At 36.9% G+C, this 17,463-nt stretch overlaps 1 protein-coding gene across 10 annotated transcripts in view; it reads right to left on the reverse strand.

Annotated features, from left to right (window-relative positions):
• The window catches only part of tenm4 (teneurin transmembrane protein 4), a 216,871-nt gene that overhangs the window by 13,935 nt on the left and 185,473 nt on the right, over nucleotides 1–17,463 (reverse strand). For all 10 annotated transcript variants that reach the window (XM_023351438.1, XM_023351436.1, XM_023351435.1 and 7 more), the window contains 2 exons: nucleotides 11,450–11,622; nucleotides 6,908–7,143 (listed from right to left, as the gene is read on the reverse strand). In XM_023351438.1, coding sequence (XP_023207206.1) covers nucleotides 6,908–7,143; nucleotides 11,450–11,622 — 409 coding nt within the window. The remainder of the gene's footprint in view (nucleotides 1–6,907; nucleotides 7,144–11,449; nucleotides 11,623–17,463) is intronic.

The raw sequence follows: 17,463 nt of genomic DNA on the forward strand, positions 1-17,463 counted from the left end.
AAGTTTAAAATTTTGAAAAGAAAGTGGTGCATGTCTTTTTAAAAGGAGAAAGTTTAGCAGAAGCACTTGATCATAAAGGAATTATCCTTTTTTTTTCTTATTAGAGCTTTTAATTTTAACAGTAGAGCTGTATCTCAAGCCAGCAGGAGCAAAAAAAAGTTATGAAGAATTTCAAAAATTCTTGGTCTGTGTTAAGACACAGCAAAGTATGTTTTGTTGTGAATTAGACATTAGAGTCACATTGATCATCAAAACTTCTTTTCTCTGCACACTGGAAAATACTTATGAGTCACAGATTCTATTCATTGTAACTTTGACATTTCTGCAAGTTGCAAAAGGAGGAAAAAACATCTTTAAATCCAACTGTGCAAAGAGAGTAGCTTAGGTGATCTGAGAGCTTAACTGAAAACCAGAAAATAAACACCCAGAAAAGTGTTGATGCAGAGTCTTTGCTACGGGTTCAGCACATTAATAGCATTTCATACACTAATCTATTATGATTTTGGTGATTTTTATTTTCTTTCTAAAAAGGGTAAGTAACACAAAACCATTATATTTTAGTATTTGTATTTAGTTAGCAATTTGCCAACTCTGGAAAGCTCCTCCTGAGCACAGCCTAAACCCAAACTGTTAGTTTTGTTAGTTAAGTATTGAAGTTGCTGCTCTCAGACAACATTTCTACTGAATTCATTTTTCTAACCAGGTAAATTCCCACATAATTCACGTTATGAACTGAAATTTAGGTTTCTCTGCTTTCGTCTTGGATCATCATTATCTAATGCATTGATGCCTGAGCTCAGGGTTATGAATGTCATCACTCTTGGGGAACCTTTGGTTGTGTTCTTGGCAGCCTCGTGCTTGACTTCTTTCTTGTACATTTTAAAAATATACATTTCTCAATTTCAAACATTGCGTAAAAATGGTGCCTTTAACTAAAGGAATGCATATAATATATACTTATATAATACAACAAAAATGTGCTGCAGGAGATAGTCATATTGAATCCAACAGGAAACGAGGGGATTACAAAATGATCCCCATTCATGCTTCAAAGCTTATATTCTTACCCTTTAGGAATATAAGTGCATCAAAGAAAATGCTGTTTGTTGATGTAAAGACTTAAAGAGTTCGAGGCTCTAGCTTTAATGTATTTAATGAACAGAAAAAAAATCCATATTTTTCAGTATTTGACCTGATGCTCACCAGTCAGAGATGATCAAAGCAAAATTGGCCATTACTGCATAATGAATGATTTTCCCACATTAACCTTACAGCATCCTTTTTTTCTGGCTTGATAAAAATGCCTGATATGGATAAGAAATGTCAGTGGCTCACAAGTTTGCTTCTGGCTAGTTTCCTGAATCATCCTACTGAGCAGGTCACACGGGGGGCTTGCTGAGAAACCCTCCCTTTTTTCAATCTCACTCCGAGGAACGCATGCTTAGGTCTCTCATCTGTGAAGGGACAATTACACCAGAGGCAATTAATGCCACTGATACCCAATTGAGAGGATTACTTTAAGTAAAACGAAGAGAGTTAGGAGCAGGAGAAATCTATGGATATTTAGAGCAAGTCAAAGAAATTCAGCTCCAAGATTGAGGAAGATGAGGGTCATTTAGTCAAGAAATGACAACAGGGGTCTGTGTTGGTATTTGCTTTATTTTCATTTTTAAGAAGCAATGAGAACTGTTATCTTTCAGACTTATCCAGAGACACATTGGTACCTCTGCAATGCAAAAGCCAGGCGATAGCGTGTAAGGTAGCATTGCGACTAGGTATTTCAGTCTTCCAAATCGCTTTTTTTTTTCTTTTTGGAATATGGTTGACCAAAAGCATCTACAAATTGGTGTATTTTCCTCAAATAATTTGGATTCATATTACACAGAAAATCTGTGAATTTGACTTGGTCAACCACCACAACTCAATTCTAGGTATGTTTTAAATATGAATCAACAGGCATTAGTGCACCTTGGCAGTCCGGTGGGTTAAAGGGGAATTTATGAAATGAAATTTAACAAACCAAACTGCAATACGTGATGTTCAAGAAGTTGAAGAAACATAACTCTTCCAAGACAATCTACCATGTGCCTTAGGGTTTCTTTTATGGGAAAGAAAAAGGCCGTTCCATATCTACTGAGACACTTCAGTCCTTAGTGTCTCAAACTATTTCCAAGGCAACAGGGCTCTGCTTTCTGTTAGAGAAAGTTTATCATGCCGCGTGAGCTGATTTCCAACAGACTCATCTCATAGAGGTGAGAAAGGGAAGAAAAGCATCTGACAGCAGAGATCCAAAGCTCCCACGAGAACGGGAGCCCACTCATGGGGAATAATTTTCAAATTGGATGTCGTCTCTTAAGGGAATATCTCAAAGGAAATAAGTGAGAGGAAGCAAAAAATAAGAAGATAGTTGCAGCTCACTACACTCACAAGGGTAGATTTCTAACTGTTCTGTGAATAACATATTATCGGGACATCAAATCTCCAAATCAATAGGAAAGATTTTTGCGTCAAGTCACAGTCTCAATTTGTCATTTTACAAATCTGCCTTTAATCATTTCTGGTGATTTATTTAGTCCTCTGGCTGTTTTCCTCAATAACAACAGTTATGCTGTTTTTCACCGCAGTAAAAGAAAACATTTTTCTAACTTGTATCTCTTTTGAACAGCAAACTGCACATGATAAGGCACTATGATAATCCTAAGCTGTTATGACACAGATCTCAGCTTTGTCTCTGTTTTGTATTCAGTGATGAAGAGGATAAAGAGCGCTGCGATGGTGCAGCAGCAGCCCCAAGGGTTCTCTCATTATTGTAAATTAACAACCTGCCCAAACTAAGAGGAGGGTTTATCGTTGAGGGATATGGTCACTTTGCCTCATGAATGTAAATCAAAAGGAAAGTCTGATTAGGGGATGGAGAGCCTGAGAGGGATGTGAGACAGCAGAAAAGGAAGAAAAGCAGCCTTTTCAGAAATGCAAAACCCAGCGAGTGTAGTTCCACAATGTGACAAAGACGGTCAGAGGAACAAACTGGAAGTCAGACAGAAGGAACCTGCTATCCCCTGTCGCCTCTGCTCACAACAACAGATGTCTGTGAAGTCGGCGCTACACAGCTGCATATCTGTTTTGTATTCCGACGCCCCCACCCTGCGACCCTCCAGCCGCACGGCGTGACACTCTTACCCTGCTGCCCACATAATATCACTTGACATGTCACTCAAGGTCACACAATGATTCCAGCTTCGTTCATCCCCTCTGTTCTTGCCATTAGGCCTGCTCCCATTTCCCAACACAACCCTGGGGGGCCGTTGTCTGTAACGTACATTAGATGCTTTCGCTTCCAAAGGGGACGACAGGACCATTAAATGAACAGCCAATGACAGACAAAGTGGCACCTCCCCATTAGCAGTGTTGCCTCCCAGAAACAGAGGAGACAGTCTAAACTTGGTTTAGACTGTCTCCTAACAGTCTCTGCATGCTCTACATGGCCAAGACATGCAGAGCATTATAATGCTTTACCAACGGGCTCCGGTTTGAGACACACCTGTTGGTTTTCTGTGAACATGATAATTTGGTCTCATATTATTTAACTGAATTTCAATTTAGAAATAATAATTACAAATCAGAGCTAAAAGATGAGTGAGTCAGAGTTGTTATCCAGCATCTGCTTAATATCAGAAAAAGGCTAAAAATCGCTTGGCATGAACGTCAATGTGCTGCTGAGATCACATAGAGTGAACAGTTTGAGAACAGTAGTGAACGAACAGCCTCATAAGGAGCAAGGATGCACAACATGAATTAAATGTGTAGAAGAATAAAGCAAGATTAAATTATAAAACACTATCCTAAGCTTTAAGCATTGAGAAAAGAATAGAAATGGCACCAAAACAAACACATCAAGACATGGTCATCCACCTAAACTGGCAGGCTGAAAAAGGAGAGCATTACTTAGAAAAGCAGCCAAGACACCGAGGGTAACTGGAGCAGCTGCAGCAATCCACAGCTCAGGTGGGAAAAATGTTGAAAACTGTTAGGGAGATACAGTAGCTAACGCCAAAAGAAACCAAAAGGAAGTCTTATTTGTGTTTTACCACAAGCCATTCTAGCAGACACTTTATTGCATTTTTTTCTCATCTTCCCTCCAACTTTCTAAGGGGCCCCTAGTTCTTCCAGGTGGCTCCCACTTTGATAAACACTGGTTTAGATCAAAGCATAAAATTTTTAAAAAAAATCCTGGTTGCATAACGTACTAAGCCAGATCTTCTTAATCAAAATGTGCACCACATTTTATTTCAAAAACATTGCAAAATCAAAACATATAGCAGCTTATTTAAAAGAAATGTGTAATGTGTTAAAAGGGTTTGAATACTTTTCAAGATATTCAGACCATGAGGTAGTTTTATGTGACAAATCTGTGATTATGAGGGATGTAACAAAAACACCTTAACTTTAACTGCTGTCCACAGCTCAGTCTTATATCCATAGTTCCAAATGTTAAACTAATAAATCCCCTGATATGCGAACGTGATTTTATGTCGCCAACCTTTACAGCAAACAGCAGTAAGCAGGTTTTTCCATATAACAATGGCTACACCATACAGGTTGCTCATTCAACCAAGATTATGATGCCCAGAAAAACCCAGTTTCTGTTCTTTAGTACCAAATCTGAATGAGTTTATGGTGAAATTTTGAAAATTTTTACAAATAATAAATAAATAAATAAATAGGAAGGGACTCATCAAGTCAATTTTCATTACCCTAAATTCACAAATAATCAAAATTGTACATTTTCACAGTAAGGTGATTTTATTTGTTAGTTGACATCAAAATCAGGATAAATCAGGAAGCCACAACTCTGAATTTTATTCAGAAAGCAGACAGATTTTAGATGCTATTTCAGACTTATTATAAAGCTTTATTCTGGGATATGACTGGGAGCAGAAGAAAAGCAAAAGTACTAGTCTGAGGATTTATTTATTTTTCTTAAAGGGGGGCATTTATAGATGAATGAACAAATGAATGAATGAAATTTACAGGGTGTCCATGCCAGCAGCACATGGTATCTTTGTGTTTGCTCCCTCAGCCATAAGAAGAGCTTCTGTCTCGTATTGCTCATGGATGAAATTTTAATATAAGAGTTTGCTGGAGTGCTTCTAGAGAGTAAATAACAACAGGGGGACTTTGGCAGCAACTCATTCTTATGTGACCAGATTTGTTCAGCAGCTTCAAATGGTCCTTATCCAGCTGGAATGTCACAGGGCACAATTCAGAAAAAAAAACAAAAAACATTGATGGCGCTTTTTTTCCCACTGTGTAGCACAGTACAATGCAGGAAAACCAGCTCTTGGAGCTGGTTTTCCTGCTCCATTTTCTACTGCGGACAGCCCACCCTGAATATGGAGAATCAGCTGCTCATCATGTCGGAATGAGATGTAGCACAAACAGATCATTTCCCTTAGTAAGTTTATGACAAAACAACACATTTATTTAACATGTTTAGCTAAACAAATCAAAGTAATACTTACTTTGAAGTAATAAAGGAAAAACTTCCTCTGCTGTGCAGTCGTATTGACATATCATACCTATGTTTTACAGTAAATTTAATAAGATCTCATAGAAAGTTCTGGAGTAACTAGAGTTGTATTGACCATATGGAGCAAAATAATAGTGCACTGTTCCTCGCTTACCTGTTTCAGTCCACTGCCAGTCACTCCTACACTTTCTATTATTTACAATAGAAAGAAATTCAGCTGTTTCGAGAGTCATGGGGTCTAAGCTAAAAGAGTCCTGTCAATTACAGTACTCAGAGAATGCTTTTCTTAAAGTGCAGTTAGCATGCTAAAAGGCCAATGTCTGTAAAGCAGTCAACTTCAGCTTTGCTACATAAGCATAAATCTCAGCTGCTGAAGCTGCTCTATGTAGTCTAAAATGTTGTAAAGTGATAATACCCGCACAATAAGCATGTTGACCTAAAACTGCAATTAAATTCAGTGGGTATTTATTCTATCTTCCTCCAGTCTTGTATCCATCTGCAAAAATAAAAAGTCGGTTTTTATGCAGACACCTATTTATCTTACCAATTCTGACTGGAGTGGTATTTATTATAATTTATTAGATGAAAGATGATCTACCTAAACTTATTCTAACTGTAATACATATATATATATATATATATATATAATATATGGATTCCTGGTCATTAGGGGCCTTAGGTGCAACAGCTGCCTATGAAAAGCTAAAATCCACGATACTTGAGACAGCTTCTATAACTAGTTCAAGCACCAATTATAACTTAATTTGCATTGTCTTTGTATCTCCGCTCTTGTTGGTACAGCCAATCAGTCCCAAGGAAAATGAATGGATTGACTGCTTTGTAAATGCTAGCAAAGTCAAGTAGCATGTGTCCTTTTCTAAACTTATTTTTATGGTTTAAATTTTAAGAATGCTTTTGTAATTTTATTTTGTGTGGTTTGTTTTTGTCTTTTTATGTGACTATGGATGTGAAAAATGTTAATTAAAAATTAATTATGTATTTTAGCTTTTTTTTTTAGTATTTTGAATAGGTAGATATTCCTCAAATAATTTGGATTCACTGTGAATAGCTGAATCTGCTCTAGCATTAGCTTTGGCTAAATACAGTGTTGGCATAGTGATTTAGCATTAGTGGAACTAATGTTTATGATTAGTGCTTTAGGGTTAGTACACCTAAATTTATAGTTAGCAGTGCCCACCACTGTTGGTAACCTTTGTTTTTACTGAGCAGGTGCTTGTTCTAAAAAGTTTTAGAGCCACTGCTTTGAAAGTTAATCCAAGTATGAGCAGAAATATAGAGGTCATCAACAATTTTCAGAGATCAGGAAATGAGTAGTTGACCCAGTGATTATCAGCTTTTGCAAAGCTGTGTTCTTACCCTCAATCTGCGTCCATATACGGTGACTTGACCACGAGCCTGCTCCTTCCTTTGTCTCCACTCCACCAGGTTGAGGCCATTGTCAATGGCCAGAGTAATGTTCCTCTTGCTGACGGTGGGGTTGACTGTCCCGGCCAGCAGGTGGGGCTCGGTATACAGAGAGACCTCCATACCATTGGCAAGAACAAGCCGCAATGAACCGTCCAAACCAATAAAGTAGCTGTTCCGAACTTGTTCTGAAGATGTAGAAAAGATATTAGACGTGTTACAAGGGAAGAAACAGTCTAGCTGATGTAAGAGGAGCATATCTAATATTTCTTTCTGTGAGGCACAAATATAATGACCTAAAATGGCCGCGCAGCAAAAAGGAAAGCCTTTAGCGGCAGTATTTAACCGAACCACTGTGGTAACGTTGAGTCTGTGGCAACAAAGATCAATAGCGTGAGGTTTCAAAGCACCAGTAAAGTAAAATTTTACAGCTGTTGCAGGAGCCTGGAGGATACTGAAAGATGAAGACTATCAAAGCAGCTAGCTTGCCTGTGGCCACAGAGAAGGCAGGGCATGCACATTCGCACAGATTCACAGGGGATAAATCTGAACCTGCCTGTTTCTTTCCCTGGGTGACAGCCGCCTATGTTCCACTTCAAGACCAGTGAATAATGTTACCTCTGTGCATCTTATAGACGTCCACCAAGAAAGGCATTGTTTTGCCTTTTTCTAAAGATACTAAAAAGACTAGGCTATGTCCAGTTATATTTTCCTGAACCTAATCAAAATAACTGCACACTGGCATATTTTGGAGTAGTTGTAAAAATGGTTCTGATATTTTTCCTTGCTTTGCAGACAATGATCACAGAATAGATCATCCGTAACAATCTTTCACATCCCTCACCACTGCTACAAAGTAAATGTAACTGGTGATATTATTTTTAAGATAAGAAAACTTTTGACTAGTAAACCATGACCCGTCTTATTTTCCCTGTGGTTTAAGAGAAAATAAACATTGGAGTTGTTCATCTACAGTTTCTCTTTCAATCAGTTTCACACATTGTTGCAATAATTATGAAAACAGAGACAAAACATGTTATATTGTCACCGACATGGCAATGCTATATGTAGATAGCAGTGTATTAACTAGAAGCGGAGTTTCTGGTGCTACTATACTTATAAACATATGTATAAGTCAGGATCACGCAACAGAAGCTTTTAGTTTGTTTGCTTAACAGTGAAGTGAAGATTTTCATCTTAAGTTTCAGAAAGGATAAGTTCAGATTCTGATCATGATGAACAGGTTAACTAACAGTTAAAAATCACAGCTATTAACAATCAATTAGTGACAGGTGAGGTTAAACAGGATGTTTTATTGCCACAGTGCATTACAAAATCTCCACTCAGTTGTATTTTTTATCAATTTTCCTGGAGGGTCTAGTAACGACCACCTATACTGTGTTTCCTGATTCATTTTTATGACATAAAATCAATTTTTATTTTTTCTTTTCTGGGAAATGGATGCTCACTAACACATGTTCTTAAAAATAGAACAGAAAAGAAATACAGCTTTGATTACAGGCGATGATTTAAAAGCAGTCTCACACACCAGGCGTTGTACCATTTATAAAGGTTTTCTGAGATTTGTGCCTTTGTCTCAGTGTTGTAAAATGAGGGCAAATTTAATTTCCTCTGCAACAAAAGTGTGGACGAATTGCATCTGAAAAGGTCAAAACCTTATATCAAAAACAAAGTCATGCTGGTTCTATTTATCCACTTCACTGCCATGTTGTTTTGAGGATGAAATCTCTTGTATTGTTTTGGTTAAAACTGTTAAAAGTCTGGCCTCCCAAAGTGCAGGTTGAGCCACAGGGTACTCCCACTGCAGCAAGTTCTCAAAGAGGGTCAGTCCGTAAAGACAGCTATTTTTCCCCTAGCTCTTTTCTTGAAACTAGTTTGCCTTGAGGCTTCCTACATGGAGCTGCAGGCCTTCCTGAGTTAAAGCAGGAGTTAGACACCACTGTTACCACAGCTCCAAGACGGATGGAGTGCTTCACAATTCGGTGAATATCCATCCATCCATCCGTTATCTAAACCTGTTTATCCTTGTAGAGTCGTAGGGAGGCAGGTGCTTATCTCCAGCAGTCGATGGGCGAGAGGCAAGGTTAGACATACTGCCAGTCCATTGCAGGGTATTCATTGCTTGTACATCCAAAACTGCTGTAATTTAAGCATGAATATGTAATTTACTACAATCAGGCAATCTTTATAAGTAAGTAACCTGCTCAGTAAGGGGAAAAACTGAGGCCATCCCTGGGGCAAAGTCTCAACAGCACCAACTTCACTAAAGACACAACTTTTAGAGTTTAACTTCAAAGAGAATCTAGTGATGCCATGACCAAACAGTCTCGACGAGGTGCTTAATTTATGAGGAAGAAGAACACATCTCCTGTCAGAACAACTCTTCATCTTTTACTTTTTGAAGCATAGAGTAGCACTTTAGTTTCTAACAATTTTCCATATTAGAACCAAAAAACTTCAATGTATTGAGATGTGTTTAAACACAGATCTGAAAAGTGTAGCCTGAATATACATTTAGTTACTTTTATCAAACCACCAGATTTCCTTAATTAAAAAGTAAAAGCCCCCTAATTACTGGAGTCCATCTTTGTTTACTTTAATCTCAGTACAAATTCAGCTGTGCTGTTTGGTTTGTTAGAGAACATTAGTGAACAAACAGCAATATGAAGACCAAGAAGCACAATAGACACGTGGGAAAGAAAGTTGTGGATAAATTTAAAGCAAGGTTAGATTATAAAACAATATCCTAAGTGTTTAGTGAATCACTAAGCAGTGTTAAATCCACCATCCAAATAATTAAAGAGTAAAACTCTACAGATCTGCTAAGACATGACCTTTCACCTAAACTGAAAATGAAAGAAAGGAAAGTACAAATCATAGAGGGAGGCTCATAGTCACTTTAGGGGAGCTGCAGAAATTCACAACTATACAACAAAATTTCACTCAGTGAAGCTAAGAGAATTGATAATATGGAAATAACCAAAATAATTAAGTATCACTTTTTTTTTTTTACAATAGTTAAATTACAGAAGGCCTAATTTAAGGCGTTAAACATATGTTGTAAAAAAATTGCTTACAGTCATGGGTTGAGACGGTTTCAAGCAGCGTTCATTGTGACAACTGAACTAGTAGCTTTCTGATAGCAGACAACTACTTCACCAATTGCTGAGAATCTTAAAAAACATACATTTAATGGACAACCTGCAGCAAGACTTAGAAATTGATGCTCACAGCTGCTCTCTGTCCATCTTACTAAGCTTGAGATATTTTTCAGAGAGGAATTGGCTAAAACTTTCAATTTCTCGATGTGCAAAGTGGATACAAAAGATCCCTCAAGGCTGTATTTGTACCTAAAAATGCTTCTGCAAAGTATTTACAAACTCAATACAAAATGCACACTTAGCTTTCCAATTTTATATTTATACAAATACATGGATACAATTAGTGGTAGGATTTGAAATAGTTTTTATCAAATTAATTTCAAGGTCTGCAATTATTTTAATCAAAAATAATTTTAATCAAAAACAATACATTAACAAAACAACATTTCCAACTGAAAAGCCCTTTTAAAATAATTGAATAAAGAGATGTGTTTTAATAAGTTATTTAGGTCATTCAACCATCGTACTAGGGCAAAATGCTATTATACCCATTCAGCTTTATCTATGAAAAACTACATTAGAAATGTGGACTTAACGCTGACATTAGCGTTGCAGACGTTGTTGCTTGCTGTAACATGTTCTGCATTTTAAGCTTGAATAATTTCTGTGTCTCCTGTTAGCACAACTTACACATACAATACTTTTTTCCCACGTCCCATCAGATTGCTTTTGAAGTAAAGCTCATCTCCCAGAGGATAAAGAAAGGCAGCTTTGTTGTCCATTACTGTTGGTTGTGCGTCATATTTAAGGGTGTACCAGAACCACAAAAATACGAAAGTTCCAGTTGGAAACTTTGTATGTGAAAAAACAACAAAAAACGATCAATGGTGTTTACCTTTTCATCACATTAAAATATATCTAATCTAATCCCCACTAATTCCAAAGTATTCCTAGTTTATATGCTGGTCTATCATCTCAGATCCCAAAAAATCCATTTGAGATTCAGGGTGTAACATGACGTGGAAAGGTTTGTGTGTGAATATTTTTTAAATTACTGTGTTGTGTGTTTATTGTGTAAACATTATAGGATATTACTCGTGCCACTAAGAAATGGCTACACACCCTCACAGACTCCATTGATGTCCCTTAATCAATAAAGGGTGATGTCAAACCGGAGGGATAAAGTTGAAAGGTTTACAGTCAGGCAGTGCAGTAATGAAAAGAGTGTATGTGCAATCACATTTTATCCTTTCAGATTCATGTTTTAATAAAGATGATAGTTTAATGTTAATACTTGGTTTGACACAATGTGTCTGTGTCAACAAATTTGGGTCTCAGACAAAAAACTGACTCCCATCACTGAGGCACTCACCTTGCAAAAGTGTGTAGAAGTTGCCAGAGGCAGACAGGTTGGTGGTGACTGTGATATCCTCTCTATTGGAGCCCTCTGTCTGGATGCGGACCGAGCTGTCGGCTTCTGTGCGGTAGCTGCTTACTCTGCCGGTGGGGTAAGTGATGTTGGTTAGTCGCCCGTAACCGTCGTACCTACGATAGAGAATATTTGAAATAAGGCTCAGCTGTATGGAACAGAACCAGTTTAAAAGAAAAATGACATCTACTTCAGCAATTATGACTTCTTCTCTGTTAAGAAAATATTTCAGTGCTAACTTTTTTCCTTCCTGGTGTCACAAACTGAAAAATGTGATTGTAAAAAGGCAGAAAATCAACCAGCGTATAAAAGAAAAGATAATAAATTATATAGTCACCTTTAATTGTCGTGGCACAACAAGTTTTAAAAGTAAAATTGTCTGAGGAGTAATTATACAACCATACAGTTTTGAAGCTTTTAGCTTTCTCAGCATTACATGGGAAAAAAACATTAATTGAATTACTTCATAATGCGTAACTTCTAATGATAGAAACCTGTAATCAAGCATTGCATAAATAAATCTTTGCACCTTTTATTGCAAGATTTTTCTGCTGATTTCATTCTTATAGTCTCAATAAATGCTCAACTAAAACAAAGTAGCGTTTTCAAATAATTATGTTGGTCTGTCATAATTATATAATAATGAGGCTGTTGTTTGATCTTGCTGTTTATAAAAGGCCATCTGCACTTACATTGGAGTCTCATATGAGGCAGCAAGAGATGATGTTTATGTAAAATAGGGTTCACTGACGAATGCTATGTCAGAATTTGGAGTGTGAATCTGTATTTTTATCTTTTTGAAATACTTATAATTAGCAAAAGTGGTTTAGTTAACATAGAAAATCATTTTCTGAAGTCACACATCTATGGCAATTTTCCAGCTACCTTTAATTCAGTGGCTGTTGGATAATATGGCAGAACTCCAAAGTTGTCCCAAATGTCCGCTTTTGTTAGTTGTGTTTGAAATGCTACAGGAGAAAAGGGTAAACTTCTTCTAAAGAGAAAGGTTTCACAGCAAAGATGAGAAAGCACACACCTTCTTGCATTTGGAAAACATCTTATTAGCTTAAAAGATTAGCAACATCACCTAATCCCATTATGCAGCCTATGAAAAAGGAGCACTGAAGTGCAAATCCTCTGAGAGATGCTGTCTCTCTCCAGCCTACAAATCAGCTCATCACATAAAAGAACATGAGTGGCCAGATTGTTTCATTCTGCTCAGAGAGCACGTCAGCATCGAACAATTTGAAATCTTTCAGATTGCCTGTTCGAGGAGTGAGTGAGCAGTACATTACTTAGAATGAAGACTTTTATCTGTGCACTGAATACATATTAGAACGCCCTCCTCTATGTTGCTGCCTGCTACAATAAAGCCTCTAATAAATGAGATGGTGGGTGCTGGTTTACAGATATTTCCTCAGTGCTCCCATCTCAAATGTCTAATATGGAAAGGAAGAGTGGGAGAAGGATCATCTCAGAGAGATAAATGTTATCTGATCCAAGCTGGTGCAAGGCACTGAGATTCATGCACATTTCTTCCACTTCAGGAAATAGAAAATAGCATCGTAATTAGCATCTAAACATATGATCCTCCCTGTGTTCATCTTGTAAACAAACTTAAGCTTTGAGAGCATACATTACTCATGATCTAAATTGTACAGTCTAACTGCTTAATTTATTCAGCTAGTTTGCCTTTCTCACAAAAGTCCAGTAGACAAATCTTATTCGCATTAGGTGGCTTGATCACTGACCCACACTCTCTCTGTCTCAATTATAAGCCGTGAGCTAGCTAGCTGAGCTGCTAATGGCTTCTGCCTGCCTCGGCTCAGCTGCCCATTAGTTTGCTTTCTCTGAACAAGAGGGGCACACAGGGGCAGGGTGCTCAAAAGAAGCAGAGAACTGTTTCCCCATGGTTGGCCATGAGTCTATTCGGATCGCATCAGCTCTGTGTGACATGCTAGCTCCATGACCTTTCACGCTAGGGCCCAACAATAGGCCGAACACTTCATGTCAGCATCACCTGCAGCACAGTAAATGTCAATTTTACGGGGGATTCTCTTATTTTGCTTGCTGCCTTGAATTTGAGGGGATAAAAAACAAAATGAAAAGCTTATTGTTGCAATACATCAGCTAAAGCTAAAGACTTTAGAGTGCATGTGGCAAACTCAAGACCTGTGAGCTGAATATAGCTCTCCATAACTATTTCTGTGGAAACAGAACTTCAGCATATCACTTGCGTGCTTAAATGTTTTATCAGTCAAATCAAATCAGTTTTTATTGATATGTATAGCACCAAATTGCTTCAGTGTGGAAAAATTAAGAACTACAGTGCTTCTTGAATGCAGAGAAAACTGTAACATTTTAATAGTTTGTTAATATGAGGTTTTATCAATACTTTCTGCCACAACCAGCCTTTTGAAAACGTTAATAGTCTTGATGTGAGCCAAAATGAAAATGAGTTCGACACCGCTGCTTTAGAGAACTAGTATAGCTTTTTTCAACACGTTTCTCTATTTCTATTGGCTGTTGAAATTCACACCAGACCTGCTGTGTTTAATTTAGTGTGCAATATTCACATTTTTAAACACTATTAATGCTTGTATATTATTTATGTCAAGAAAATAAAAATATTATCCACATAAAATTTCTATCTTATAGTAGAAAGTGTTTTGCTTCTTGCAAAAATCTTTTTTTTTTCAAATGACTGAACAAATTACTGCAGAAATACTTACAATAAAATTATATGTGACCTCAAACCACTTTGATTAGCAATAAATAGTTATATTATAGTTCAAACTGTTGGAAGATACTTTAAGCTTTACTCAAAAGAGACACTAAAGTCAGTCGACCCGTAGCCCTCCAATTCCCTGCAGTTGGTCTCAAAGTTCTCTTCATCAAAGCCCTCACAATCATCATTAGCAGCCATAATTTGTTGTATGATGTTTATAGTAGAGTGCAAAATATGCAACTGTCAGAGGTTACTACAATATCCACTTTTAAACATATGCAAATCTGCAACACATGAGTATATTGTCCTATGTGTTTTAAAAACATCCTCTCCGAGATGCTCTCAGGTTGACAGACATAGTCAAAAGTTTTCAGGAATATTGATTATAGTAATGAAATTATCAAAGGGTCAGAAGTGTGTTTGTGAATACCATAAATGTCAATGGAAGTGAGGTTGCCAAGGGTTACAATGAAAAGAAAATTCAGCAGACATCTTTTGTTCCCTAGTCAATTCTGAGTCTTACATCTGCACCTAATGAGAATATCCTTTGATCTACACACCACGGGATATAATCACATAATTATTAATACCAGCAAATGTTTAGCAGGGCACTTTGTTGGATGGAGATAAATGGTGGTTTTGATGGCAGTGAATTCTGCTTCAGACCCTTAGGTGGTGTTCTGACCTTCAACGCTAATTATTCAAGGAAAAACAAATGCTCTTTATTTGGTCTAAATGAAACATGGATGAACTGATTTGCCTGCAGGTAAAAACAAAGTTATTGCTTGACTTGAAAGAGAAGAAGCAGGAAATTGAGTAATTGAATCTCTCCTTTGTCTTAAGCAGGCTATAATATGCTACTTTCATAGGAAAAACAACCCCAGAAAATACAAAGGTAGATGTATTTTTAGGAACAAAAGTTATTGTAAATATGTTAATCCAGATTTGTATATTTCAAGGCATTAAATATATTCAAGGCAACTTTCTGCTTTGCATATAGTTATGTGGCTGTCGTGGGAAAAGGAACAGATTAAAAACAAACACAAGTTAACTTGATGGTCATTTATATAGTCTTACATGATTATTATTAAAACTATGATTTATATGCATTTGAAGAGAAAAAAATAAAGCAAATTGACTTGTTGATATTGGTGCGTATTACCAATTATAAATGCAATTGTTTTTTCTTGTGATGTTATGATGTAAATGTGTTTTTCCAAATAATTTTATCTACAAATGTACAAAACCCACATTTATTACCACCACTAGGCAATCCTACTTAGTAAGAAGAGCATTTTTAAATCTTTAGCTGATTAGACAATGTTGTATTAATTCTTTTGGGCCTGTTTCTCTTCCAAAGAGCCAATTGGAGTGCGTAATAATAAAGTGTTTTGAATTCTGGACTAAAACCCAGTGGTCAATCAGTCCTTTACACTCGAGAATCAACATTTAAAGATGCTTATAGCATTAAATAGGAGAAAGACACCTGAAATAATAGTGGAAGACCTCATTCAATATTAATTTAACATTTTTCTCTTTAAAAACATCATCACTGATGCTGTATATTAGTAAACAGATTATGACTTTTTTCCCCCAACATATAACATCGAACTGGAATATTCTAAAGTGCTACACTTATTCTCCATGTCTGTTTATTCACAAGAACAAGAAATCTGACCCTGAAAACAAACTGTTCTTATTCCATCTTTAAAAAGTCCTTTGTGCAACTTCTGCTCTATGATCTTGCTGTTTCTTTACACATAAGCAAAGGTTGCGGCTCAGATCTATTAATAACCACAGCTGTTTTGCAGAACGTCAAAAAATATATACTTAAAATTCCAAACACCTAGTGCGTGTTTTGTGGCCAGAGGCAATTTTGTCTACCTCCAGAAATGCAAATATTTGGGTGCATTACTGCTTTCCACTTTCATTCGAAGCATCTCAGGTGACAGCCGAATCAAACACAGGTGATAAATGTGTGTGCATATTAAATGGTGCGTCTGATTACGTGTCAAAGTTACATTCAACTAGTGAGGTGTGACAGATGTCTGAATGGCAAGTCTGCTTAATCACATGTTTTAGGATGACATCCTGTTAGCACAGTTCCAACCTTTTGGTACAGCATGTTAGGATAAGGGACAGGCTGCTCAGCACAAATCATGAGTACATGAAATCCTGCACTCATATGCCGAAGAGTGTGGGAGGGTTTTCAATTGTTCCCACTCAATGTGTGGTTCACCTCAGCCAATTACTACCTCTGGCTATTATATTATGACTACATTAATCAGCCTTCACATCCCTACGGGTTAAAATTTTCTACAGAGCAGATGCATCTCTATCCATCCTGTATCCAACAATGGAGGGTCTGCAGTCTGTCACTGCAAGGACGGGTGCAGATGAGTAACATATCACCCGGTAATCCTATTTGGTATGATAACAGCAAATAGGATTACACTCATACTTCCACAGGTCTTGCATTTTTACAGACTTGACATCCAGCCATAAGAGGGGAGTTCATATGCCAAAAAACACTAAATTCAGTCTTCTACAAAAACGTCTTATCATAGGATGACAAAACAGAATCAAAAGCAGGGATGGAGGCATGAGTCTGATAGAGTCACACTGAAATCTCACAAACAATCTTTACCTCATCTAATTAGGGGTGAAAGTAAGGCAGTAAGTGCAAATCATTTGAATACAATTTTGTATTCATATCTAAATGTGGTTTAAATAAATTTTGGGTGAATTTGATAAAAGTCCATTTTAGTTATATTTAGATAAAATGTAAACTAATGGGTCAAATTTTAAACATTTTTTGGCCTACAAAGATTAATTCCTAGTTCACACAGCAGGTAAATGCGACCCATATCCAACTTTACCACAATGTGTCATGCTATTAGATTTGTGTCACTTCCAAATATGGTATGAAATTGGATTCATATGCATCAGTTTTTAAATTGTTTGCAGTCTGAATGGTCATGCTGCATTTATCTTCATAACTGACATAATTCTGCACCAGAGGAAGCTAGACATAGTAAATCTTAACGTAAACAATGGCTGAAAACTCTAATTACAAAATTATGAAAGAAGTTTGTGTCACTGAAGCACATAACATCACAACCCCACCAATCTTGATTCCAACTGCGAGTCTAAACAAACTTCTCTACAGAAGGTGCAGTTAATGCACCACAAAAGGCCATTGCTAACTAGTTGTCCTTTCTTTTTACTA

The sequence above is a fragment of the Xiphophorus maculatus genome, chromosome 18 (assembly GCF_002775205.1).
Source record: "Xiphophorus maculatus strain JP 163 A chromosome 18, X_maculatus-5.0-male, whole genome shotgun sequence".
NCBI lineage: Eukaryota > Metazoa > Chordata > Actinopteri > Cyprinodontiformes > Poeciliidae > Xiphophorus > Xiphophorus maculatus.